The 12,146-nt window shown below is 38.3% G+C and overlaps 1 protein-coding gene across 1 annotated transcript; it reads right to left on the minus strand.

The window, feature by feature from the left end:
• Window positions 1-10,290: 10,290 nt before the first annotated feature.
• LOC101990894 (olfactory receptor 2D3-like) lies at window positions 10,291-11,214 on the minus strand. The gene has a single exon (XM_005351125.1). It carries the CDS (start codon window positions 11,212-11,214, stop codon window positions 10,291-10,293), a length of 924 nt encoding a protein of 307 aa, XP_005351182.1.
• Between the last annotated feature and the right edge of the window lie 932 nt (window positions 11,215-12,146).

The following is a 12,146-nucleotide window of genomic DNA, read 5'->3' on the forward strand; positions in this document are numbered from 1 at the left end:
TTCTTTTGAGGTCTGTGAAGACTTTTTCCGGGATTTTGATGGGCATTACATTGAATCTGTAAATTGCTTTTGGTAAGATTACCATTTTTACTATGTTAATTCTACCTACCCAAGAGCAGATCCAGACTATTTGGTGTTCTTTTAGCCACTTGTGTCTTTATAGGCATATCTTTCTTTAGGTTGGGAAAGTTTTCTTCTGTGATTTTTAAAATATATTTTCTGTGCTTTTGAGTTGAACTTCTCCTTCTTCTATACCTATTATTCTTAGATGTGGCCTTTTCATGGTGACTAATATTTCCTGGATATTTTGGGTTAAGTGTTTCTTAGATTTAATGTCTTTTTTTTTAACTGATGTGTCTATTTCCTCTATTGTATCTTCAGTGCTTGAGATTCTCTCTTCCATCTCTGTATTTTACTTTTCATGCTTGTGTTGTGGTTCCTGATCATTTTCTCATGATTTCTGTTTCTATATTTCCTTCAGCTTGTGTTTTCTTTATTGTATCTATTTGTATTTTCAACTCTTGAATAATTTCTTTCAAATGTTTGATTGCTTTATCTCAGTTTTCTTTAAGAGATTTGCTGATGTCTTCACATGTTTTTTTGTTTGCCTTTTCCTCCATTTCTTTCAGGGAATTTCTCATTTCTTCTTTAAGAGTTTCAAATATTCTCCTGAAGTTATTTTTTTAGGTCATTTTCTTCTTCATCATCCATATTTATTCGTTCATGTCTTGCTGTTGTAGGGTCTTTAGGTTTTACTGGTGTTGTGTTACTTTTTGTGGTGTTGCATGTGTTCTTACATTTTCTACTCATCCTTTCCCCTAATAGGTATGGTTGTGGTTGTCTGAGATTTTGTTAATTAATCTTCTAGGTGCCAGTGCATCCAAGCTCATATGGTTGTTCCTCATGGTACATTCAGTGCCACAGTTCTAGTTACCCTATTGCTTACTGTGTGTTCCTGGAGATAGCTCAGCACTCTTGGGCTTTGCTCTGCACCCTTGGAGTTTGTTTTCTCATGCCTTCTTTGGCCTAGGTTACTGGCTTTGCCCTGTTTCTTTAAATCCTGGTCTGGTTCCCCTTCTGCAGAAGTCCTTGCCTTGGAGTTGGTCCTGCAAAGGTCTTTGGATTCGGTCTACTGCCTCATAGTTCCAGGCTCTGGTGCAACCAGATCAGAAGTTGATGTGGCTCAGGCTTACCCCTCAGATGTCCCAGACTCTTGTTTGGAACCACAGAGGTTTCAGGTTCCTGCCTATTCCCTTTCATGTCCCAGACCAACATCTGGACCCATAGAGGTCCTGGCTCAGGCCTACTCCCTCTGAGGTCCCAGACTCATGTCTGTCACTGCAGAGATCTCTGGTTCCTGCCTACTCCCTTGGAAGTCCCAGATTCATGCCCAGACTGGCAGAGGTCCTGGCTCAGGCCTAGTTCCTCAGAGGTCCTAGACTCATGCCCAGACCCACCAGGGTTCTGGCTTAGGTTTACTCCCTTGATGGTCCCCGATTCATGTCCAGACCCTCAGCAGGTTCTGGTTCTGGTTCTGGTTCTGGTTCATTCATTCAGCAGTTATTCCCCCATACCTGTTCTGGTGGAGTTTGCTGCCTTCGGTGTGCTCTGGACCAGGTTTCTGGCTCAGTCCTGGTCTGCCAGTGTCCCTGGACTGGAATGGCTCCAGGTTCCTGCTCATATGGATCTTGCTTCATCAGGCCCACTCTGGCCTATGTAGCTGATTCAGTCCCATTGCTGTATAGTTTGTTGCCTTATTCCTGCTCCAGTCCCGAGTCTCCTTTTACTTTTAACAATAACACCTACTGTTATAAAAAAATACCACTTAGAGAAATACAAATTGCAACTGTCAAAGTCATTAGCTTTTCTTAAATTTTCTTTATTCTTCAGTTTTGGTCAATATTTAGGGAAGATTTTTGCCACCAAAGGTGCATGAACAGATGGATAAACAGATAAACCAAGGACAGACAAATATGTAGACTATGTTGTTTAATGAACATGCAAGTTTTTTTAAAAAAAATAAATCATTAGTGCATGTTTATTATATTGCTTACATTTACAGTAAAGTCTATTTCAAATTTATATATATTGGTCAAATATTTTAAGTCTGCTTATTGAATCATTTCTAATAATCTGTGTTTACCACGAGGTTGTGGCTTACCAGGAATGATTCAGCATGTCTGACTCTGGGCAACTCCATGGCGACTCTTTCTGCCTGCCTTCTTTCTCCCAGCATTCTGTTCTGTCTTCCCTGCCTATCTAAGGGCTTGGCCCTATCAAAAGGCCAAGGCAGTTTCTTTATTCAACCAATGAAAACAACACAAATACAGAATGAACTTCTACACCATTTACCCTTTTCTTTTTAAACAAAAAAAAAAGAAAGGCTTTCACTTTAACATAGTAAAATTACATATAACAAAACAGTTATCAAGCAAGAATTACACTTACAATATTTACATCTATTTTATCTTTTATCATAGCAATGGAAAACTATAATTATCTGTCTATTCTTCAACTCCATCAAAGACTCCAGAAGAATATTACCCAAGTAAACAGGAAGTACATTGTAAGCAGTTTCCAAAACTCTAGAAATGATAAAGACATCTTGCTGCCTGGACAGTCACCCAAAGTTCTTCTGTACCTTTGGGGCATCCATCTTCAGCTATAGGCCCATAGGATCCAGCAGACTTTTCCATGAAGAAGGAAATTTCAAAGACAGTTCAGTCACTTTCTTCTGTGTAATGTAGAATGTCTCGCAGACTCTTTCATGAACCAGGAACCCTGAAGGATCATCTCATCATTAGGCAAGTTCAGCAGTCCTCTCTCTGCAGGTTCGTTCTGTCCAGTTAAGCAGTCCAGGCAAGAGCATTTCTTGCCCAAATGGCTAACCAACTCCATAAGGAACCTCTTTGATACACATCTTCTTCTTGAAGTAGATTTGTGCTGCCAGGAGCAGACATGTCTCATTGTCATGAAAATCCCTAAGTTATTAAGACATTAAATGTCATATTCGATAGTCTTTGAAAGATATGAAGAATGTCTGTCTAACTGAAATATATCTCTTTATATCTAGAAAATATAACATGACTACAAGCTTGACTATTATCTATGATTATCAATTAACAACCAATATTTCCTAATTTATAATACATTTTAAATGATCTACCAAATCACAATAGCGTAATCAAGAGCAGAAATATACATATAACAAGATTGACCTTAAATTTATATCAATAAAGCAAGATTTATACCAATACAAATTATTCATCTCTATATCATATTCCCCTTTAAATGTAAAAGAACATTTATAAGCAATATTTGAGAATATGGGTGCAGTTATTTCTCTGCAAACTGCTTCATGCTGTATGGGGGTGCTGTTAATCAGGTCTGTCATGGTATACCCTGTTTGCTAGGTTCCTCTCAGTCAACAGTTGAGCAAAGTAATTTTTTGAGGGTGTTTGTAGCAACCTTTCAGGAGGGTGTGGTCTATCATACCATATTGGTCTAGAAGCAATCCACAGGGTCTCATCTTCTGTGAAAACAAAAGAAGAACCTCTTTTCCAAATCATCATATCCTTAGACCCAAATTTTGAAGTCAAGATTCCTTTAAAACATATATGTTGGTTTAGCTTGGCAGCTCATACAATAAAATGGTTTTTTGTACTTAGTTCCTTTACAGTGAAAAAATTTAAAGAAAACACAACAATATACATAATCCAGGCTCTCTGTGAATTTTCCATTTTTACATGGCTTATTTTTCTTTACTTCTTTTAGTCTGTGACTATTTGTACTCTTAAAGACACTACCCTTTTTAAAAGCATTAACTTTATATTAAGACTCTGTATATTCTTTATTTTTTCTTTCCCAAGCCTACAACTTTATCAAACACCATGACCCATTTAGAGGTCTTTTATGTCTGAATCTGTCCTATTGCATTGTTTTTAATTCTCTACTGTGTTGAAGAGCTTTTAAAATGCTAAGTGGCTTGGTTGCAGCTACTCTAGATGCTGGCTCCACCTCTCTCCAATTTCAAAATAATGGACATACCATTTCTGCTGGCTCTGGGGCCTCCAGGTAGGAGCTGCACTCAGCATTTTAACTCTGAGAATGAGCATGCAGTGTATCAACTCTTTCTTTCTAAGTTACAGTCAAATCTGCCATGAGGAGCACTATGCAGGCTGAAAACATCTCTTGTGTATGATGGCAAGAATCCACCATGCTCTCCAGCCAGTCTAAGCCTGATCACACAGTCTACCCAGGCAGTAAGCACAGAGCCATTGGCATGGTCTCAAAGTACTTTCTTCCTGATCCCAAGTGGGCATAGAAACACAAGGGTCCCACAAATGTCATTAAAATGTTTTATAGCTGGAGTTTGCAGTGGCAGCACAGCCCAGGAAGCCAAGTTTTAAAACTGCTCAACTTTTTTTTTATGGCTTCTCAGTCAGGAAATTCTCTCCTTCGCATGCCACTAACAAACAGCAAAAAGCTGTGCTAAACTCTCTTTCTCTCCTTTTTAAGCCCTCTCTGGTTTTTAAGTGGATTTAGTCCATCACTTTGGGTGCCACTCTGTAGTAAAGAGGAGTGGGCCGCATCCCACTGCCTGGCTAGCTTAACCCCTGAAATAACCACACAGAAACTGTATTAATTAAATTACTGCCTGGCCCATTATATCTAGCCTTGTCTTGGCCAACTATCACATCTTGATCTAACCTATTTCTAATAATCTATATGTAACCACGAGGTCATGGCTTACCGGGAAAGATTCAACATGTCTGTCCCTGGTGACTCCATGGCGGCTCTCTCTGCCTGCCTTCTTTCTTCCAGCATTCTGTTCTGTCTTCCCTGCTTATCTAAGTGCTTGGTCCTATCAAAAGGACAAGGCAATTTCTTTATCCAATCAATGAAAGCAACACAAATACAGAAGGACCTATTACACCATATGATATTTTGTATTTGGTACATATGCTATATAATACACCTATCTTAGATTTTACTTGTTTTAATTGAAAGATATGTATTTATCAGATGCAATGCAATGCTCTGGTACACATATAAAAACACAATAAAGGTAATTAATATGTCTATCTCCTCAATTTTTATCATTTTTATGAGGAAATTCAAAGTAGTATTTTCTACATGTTTTGAAACATATGATTATTAATTGCAACCCCTTTACAACACTACAAAAACCCAGAGCTTGCTCCATCTGTGTAATTGTATTTTTCTATGTGTTAACTGGTTCTTCTATATGTCTCTTTCTCAGATTATGGTAAGCACTATTGTTATTATGTCACCAACTATACATGCTCATGATAGAGCAGCTGCTGAGGGCCCTCACTATGTACTGTGTCATCACTGGTTCAGAGTAACATGGCCAGTAACCATGACCTGAAACCTTGAGCTTAATAAATCCTCCTTCCAAATTGGTTTTCTCAGGTAGTTTGTTTTCACAACAATGGAAAGCTGATTCAATATAATATCTTGACTTGCAGTTGTCTCTCTTTCCATCTCTCTCTCTCCTTCCTTCCTTCCTTCCTTCCTTCCTTCCTTCCTTCCTTCCTTCTTTCCTTCATTCTTTCTTTGTTTCATCTCCATAAATAAATCATTCTTTTATTTGCCGAGTGTTTTCAGGTTCACTGAAACTTATTCAAAGAATCAAAATAAATGAAAAGTAACTAGCAAACTTCATTAAAAAACAAAACAATAGGACAGATCAGAAAGAAACATGCTGTCAAGAGTGACACCAGGCTCAGTGGCTTCTTCTGTGGGTGCTAAAGGAATGTGAAATTTGTTTAATTGGGATGGCCTCTATTTTGATTGGCAGATTTGGATTATGTAAGCCTTTTTTCATTATTCATGTCCCTTTCCATATTAATCTGATTGTAATCATGTCCATTACAAACTAAGCAGAAACTTAAGATGGGAAATGGAAGATTCTCATAAAAATTCATTTGCAGAAAATTGTTTACCTTATTGTTTATGCACCCCAAATCAGCTCAGGCTCAATTAGCTCCCTTCCCACTTACCTGTACATGAATGTCTCAAATCAACTCAGGCTGTATTTGCCCCTTCCCAGTTACCTGCATGAAAATGGTGAATATGATCTCAGGCTGGGTTAGCCCCCTCCCTAGTTACCTGTATGGGAATGGCCCAAATCAGCTCAGGCTGCATTAGCCTTCTTCCAGTTACCTGTCAGTGAATGGAGTACATCAGCTCAAGCTAGATTAATCCCCTTCCCTGTTACCTGTATGTGACTGGCGTACAACTGGTTAGAGTCTGTGTTTGAAGGTCAGTAAAAGGAGGAAAAATAACCTGTTGTTCAGAGAGTGGTGTTCACACAGCTTGATGCAAATGGGGTTCTTAGTCTGATAACAGGTTTCAAGGAACATTGTCTGAAATGGTTGTCTCTGTGTGAATAGTACATACAGCCAACGATTTCAGACTACAGAGTTTACTATTAAATGAGGGATATGTGCATAGACCAAGTAGAGTTCTAGATTGCTAACTATTCTGAACACTGATTACTACTGTGGTTCCACGGGGATCTAAGTTTTTGTGATGTTTGTATCTTATTGCTCATTGGATTAATTATCCCTCCTGCTTTGTCTTTTGGCAGCCTGATTATACTTAGATTCAAAAAAGATCTTTTTATATTTGAACCAAATGCGATTCTGTGAGTATTTTTATAAATTTATTTTATTTTATATACTTTTGTTAAAAAAGAAAACAAACTATCTTTTTCATTTTACATACCAATCCCAGTTCCCTCTCCCTCCCCTCCTCCCATCTTCTCCACCTATTCCTCTAACTCATCACCCTCCACTCCTCAGAGAGGGTAAGGCACATTGCTTTGGGGAATATTCAAGGACCTCCCTACAATAGCTAGGCTGAGCAAGGTATCCAGACAAAGACAATAGGTTCCCAAAAAGCCAGTAAAAGCAGTAGGGATTAATCCTGGTGCCACTGCCAGTGGCCCCACAGTCTTCCATAGCCATACAACTGTCACCCACATTCAGAGGGTCTAATTTGGACCTATGCTGGTTCCTTCCCTGTACAGCTGGATTTGGTGAGTTCCCATTAGCTCAGGCAAATCATTTCAGAGTATGTCCCCATCATGATATTGACCTCTCTGCACATATTCTCACTTCTCCCACTCTTCAACTGGACTTTGGGAGCTCAGTCCAATGCTCTGCTGCAGGTCTCGGGTCTTTGCCTCTGCTTCCATCAATTACAGGTTGAAGGTTCCATGGTAATATTTAAGATACTTGGTCTGATGACAGGCAAGGCCAGTTCAGGCACCCTCTCTTCTATTGCTCAGGTTTTAGCTGAGGTCATCCTGTGGACTCCTGGGAATATCTGTAGTGCCAGGTTACGTGCTAGCCCCACAATGGCTCCCTCACTTTAAATATCTCTTTCCTTGCTCTCCATCTCTCTCTGTTCTTTGGTGTGGGAGGTACTTCGCTCTATGTGTTGTTTTCATTGGTAAATGAATAAAGAAACTGCCTTAGCTTGTTGATAGAGAAGAACTTAGGTAGGCGGGGAAGACAACTGAATGCTGGGAGAAGGAAAGAGTCAGAGGAGAAGCCATGGATCTGCTGCCTGAGAAAGACACTGGCTAGAATTTTGCCAGTAAGCCACAGACAAGTGGCAATACACAGATTAATGGAAATGGGTTAAATTAAGATGTAAGAGTTATCCTATAAGAAGTTAGAACTAATGGGCCAAGCAGCGTTTTAATTATTCTGTGTGATTATTTTAGTTCTGGGTGGCCAGGGCAAACAAGCAGCCTGCTCCTTGCAACAGTTCTTCCTCTATCTTAACCATCCCATTCCTTCAACTTCTTCTCCTCTTTTTCTCCTTCTCTTTCCCCCCTTCAACCTCCCTTCTGCCCAACCATCGTGCTCCCAATCTTATCAGGCAATCTTGTCTATTTCCTCTTTCCAGAAATTTATGGAATTACCAAATAATGGGGCAAAACAGTGACCCAAGTAGACATCTTAAGTTGCCATATAAAATCCCTGGAATTTGTACCAGAAATTGTTTACATCTTGTCATGAGACAAAGAGGTCCAACTTGATTCCTCCAAACATTACAGGCTACTGCCAATGCTTTTGGTTACTCTCCACAACTTAGTGCTATGAATTTCTTGCTGAAGACATCACATGTATTTAAACATGGAGAAATCAAGCTAGCATCCAATTAGCAGATTCCTTCCTGATGACTAACATCCATGTTCCTGCATGGTACAATGGGTACTCCTAGACTAGAAAAATAATAATCATCAATAGCACAAGCTATAAAGCCCAAGAACTATAATAGTGGTAAACCTTCAAAAGTACTGGTACAGTAGTGGCAAAAATGTGATGGCAGTAACGAACTACTTTTAAAAGTGAGATTTGAGGCCCACTCCATGAGATAGAATCAACATCTGGCACGACTAAAATGGTCAAGTATCTGAGACCTAGATAGGCCAGAGATCCCAAGGAACATCTACTATTATAGATCCACTAAATGAACAGAATAATGAAATGACTCCTAATGATATGTTGTATGTGTTTTCTATTGTGAATTGTACATGTATTAGTTTGAACATCTCTTTCAGTTTTACTTAGATATCTCCTTAGTGAATAGCATACTCTTGAGATCATATTCCCCAGTACCACACAGAGAGGAGGTAAAATACAGTTGTAACAGCAAAATCACCAATCCATGGAAATGCAATTACTTTAAAATAAATCAACTCAGTAATTCATCACCAATGAATATAAGACAATGAATATATAATAAATATAAGATGCTAATTCTAATATGGAATGGGCAAGAAGTTAAGAAGCATTTGGGCATAATTGTGGGAATAGTAAATGAGTGAGATAAATAAAGAAGTCATCAAAAGTACAAAAAAGGAAATTACACATACACAAATACACATGTATATGCACATCACATCGTACTGTTACTTAAGTCAGTCCAGGATGATATTTGAACGACCATGGGGAAGAGTAAAAAAAGAACACAGGGTATTTCTTAGGGATGAAGAATAGTTAACCTCAGTACAGCAAGAGTTAAATTAGATATTAAACAAAAGTGTTCATTAGTAGCAACTAGACATGCATTTCATGAAGGAATTCTCAATCACCCTAATGCATTGTAAACTAAAAGGCAGTCTAAATAGTTATAGCTATTCACGGCATTGTTGAAGTAGGCAAAATGATTACAATATAAAGCAGTCACATAGTTATAAACTTTTAAATGAATTTAAAAGCAAATCCTGGGTTGACTTGAATAACTAGAATCCAAAACATCACAGAGATACTTGCTCATTGAAGTTTCTTGTGGCACTGTTCTTAAATGACAAAGTCATCAAACCAACTTGGGTGATCCAAAACAGGAGAATCAATAAAATGTGGGGTGTGGATACACAATAGTAAGTTGTATCATTTTGAGGAAAATGGGTGAATCAAGACAATCACTATACACAAATTAAGCTGCTTTCACAAAAATATTTTTCATTTGCTGTTTTGAGGTATTACAGTCACACAAATTGTGTATAGATATATAAAAGTAAAAATGATACTGTCTAGGAGATCTAAGGGAGATATGAGGGAAGAGAGACACACAAAAGGGTAGGGAGGAATGCTCTCAGTGCATTTTTAACTTAAAGTGGAATGCCCTTATTGTAATTTTTAACTTAAAAATTAACAAAATATTCAAAAGAAGAATTCTACCATTTCTATTTGATTGAATTCAATCTATTTTCAATTTCAAGAATTGTTACTTTAAAAGGATAGAGAGTGTTAAAGTATCACACAATTATCAAGTTTATGTACCAAATTCTGGAACTGTGCCCAGGGAAATAAAATAAATATTCAAACTATAATTATTGAGTGCATGCAACAATGAAGAGAATGGCTGTGTTGCTAATAATGCATGTGATGGTTTGGTTGTTATGTGAATGTTTTGGGTATATAGTTATATACCTAATTAGGCCAAGTTCAGTACTGATTTGTGTGGCTTAAGAGATGATAAACTTCTGTGCTATCCCTCTTCTATCTCTCTTCTTATCCACGTTTCTTCTTTCCTCCATTCTTATGTCCTCAGCTCACCACTAATTTCTTTTTACTTCATATTTTTTAAACTTCAATTTAATTTCTTTCACATAGCTACTAAGTAGAGAAAAAAGGATGAAAAGAAAGTAATGGAAGAATAGGATAAACAAAGGAAAATATTGTAAGAAAATCTGCTTATTTTTCAACAGTGGTCAACTCAATCATGACACACATTTCAAACCTATTATTTTGCAGTTATTCTCCTAAGAGCCCCTTTAACATCCTTGTTCCTCAGGCTGTAAATGATAGGATTCAGCATGGGGGTCACTGCTGAATAAAACACTGAAATAATTTTATCCTTTTCATTCATTATCTTGGAGTTTGGTCTCATGTAGGCAAATATTCCTGAGCCATAGAAGAGGACAACAACAATGAGATGGGAACCACAGGTAGAGAAGACCTTTAGCCTCCCTTCCACAGACTGCATCTGGATCACAGTGGAGATGATGTTCCAATAGGAGATGAGGATGAGGGAGACAGGAGCTAGAAGGATTATCACACCCATTGCAAAGATGGCCATTTCTGTGCTGTAGGTGTCTGCTGAAGCCAGCTTCAGGAGGGCAGGAGGTTCACAGAAAAAGTGGTTAATGACATTGCTTCCTCGGTAAGGGAGGTGCAAAGTGAAAGTAGTATCTATCAGGGACACAAATGTACCACTGGCCCAGGATCCTGCAGCCAGCTGGACACATACCCAGTGTGTCATGATGTTGGAGTAGTGCAGAGGCTTACAGACAGCAACATACCGGTCATAGGACATCACTGCCAGGAGTGCACACTCTGTACACCCAACCAGAAGTAACACGACAATCTGTGTTGAGCATCCAGCAAAAGAAATGGTTTTTCTCTTCACCAAGAAGTGGACGAGCACCTGGGGAACTGTGGTGGTAGAAAAGCAGAGATCGGCAAAGGACAGGTTCCTAAGGAAGAAGTACATGGGAGTGTGGAGTCTGGGATCTGAGTGGATGAGCACAATGATCAGCAGATTTCCCAGAACAGTGAGCAGGTAGATGAGGAGAAAAAGGAAGAAGAGCAGGACTTGCGTCTGTGGGTCCTGTGAGAGGCCCAGGAAGATGAATTCTATCACTGAGGTTCTGTTGTGCTCACCCATGTATTTGTCTCGCTGCAGAGCATCAAGGGAGGAAACACACACACACACTTTGTATCAGAACGTCTGAGCAACTTATATTTTATCAATCATAAAAATGAGCTATTGATTTTTTTCTCTTCATAGTTTCCATATTTCAAAAGATTGAATTATTTTTCTTGTAGTTCTAATGATTGAAAGCCAATGTTAATTTTCTCTTTACATAAAGATTTTAGCAGTATTAGTCAGAAAGGATCATTTTGAATGTGATACATGAGCAAACCTCATCTAGTTCACTAAAGACATTGGGAGAAGTCTGTGGTGCTGCTCACAGTACACCTTTCCTTTATGTAGGTTTGGGAAGCAAGCAACTTCATTTGACTTCAACTAGCTATATTTTATTCTACAAACTCTATAACATTTAATGAGTCTGCTTATTAGTTTAATCTACCAGATAATTCTGAAGAACCGTTTTGTCAATATTAAAAAGTAAGACAAATGGAATAGTGTTCTGTGGTCTTGATGTTGCCAAAATGTATTTTCTTTAAAATAAAGAATATATTACTTAAAATATTTCCTCCTTGGCTCTGGCACTCAGTAGTATAATAAAAACTTTCAGCAGTCTGTCTTTTCTTTCCACAGGATTTTTAAGTATTAATGTCAACAGTTAAAATCTGCTGGCATGACCTATTGTACATTGTTATTAATGGTTTCATTATATTCACTTTTAATTATTTTAAGTCTGTGTGAGATAGTTTCTATTTGTGTAGTAAAGAAGATATGAAAGGGCTCTCTGGAAGAATAAAAAAGTCAGTGATCTCATCCAGCTGTGAGACCTTTGAACTGCAATGCCAACTTGCTAGGTCAGCTGTGCATGTCAGACAGCGGCATATCTCTTATGGAGGTTATCAACTGTTCTCTGGGTTTCAGGCTTATCTGCAGGAGAAAATACATGC

The sequence above is a fragment of the Microtus ochrogaster genome, chromosome 8, assembly GCF_000317375.1.
Source record: "Microtus ochrogaster isolate Prairie Vole_2 chromosome 8, MicOch1.0, whole genome shotgun sequence".
Lineage (NCBI taxonomy): Eukaryota > Metazoa > Chordata > Mammalia > Rodentia > Cricetidae > Microtus > Microtus ochrogaster.

Excerpts from the sequence above, each read along its gene's own strand:
- LOC101990894 (XM_005351125.1), bottom strand. The coding sequence starts at position 11,214 with ATGGGTGAGCACAACAGAACCTCAGTGATAGAATTCATCTTCCTGGGC.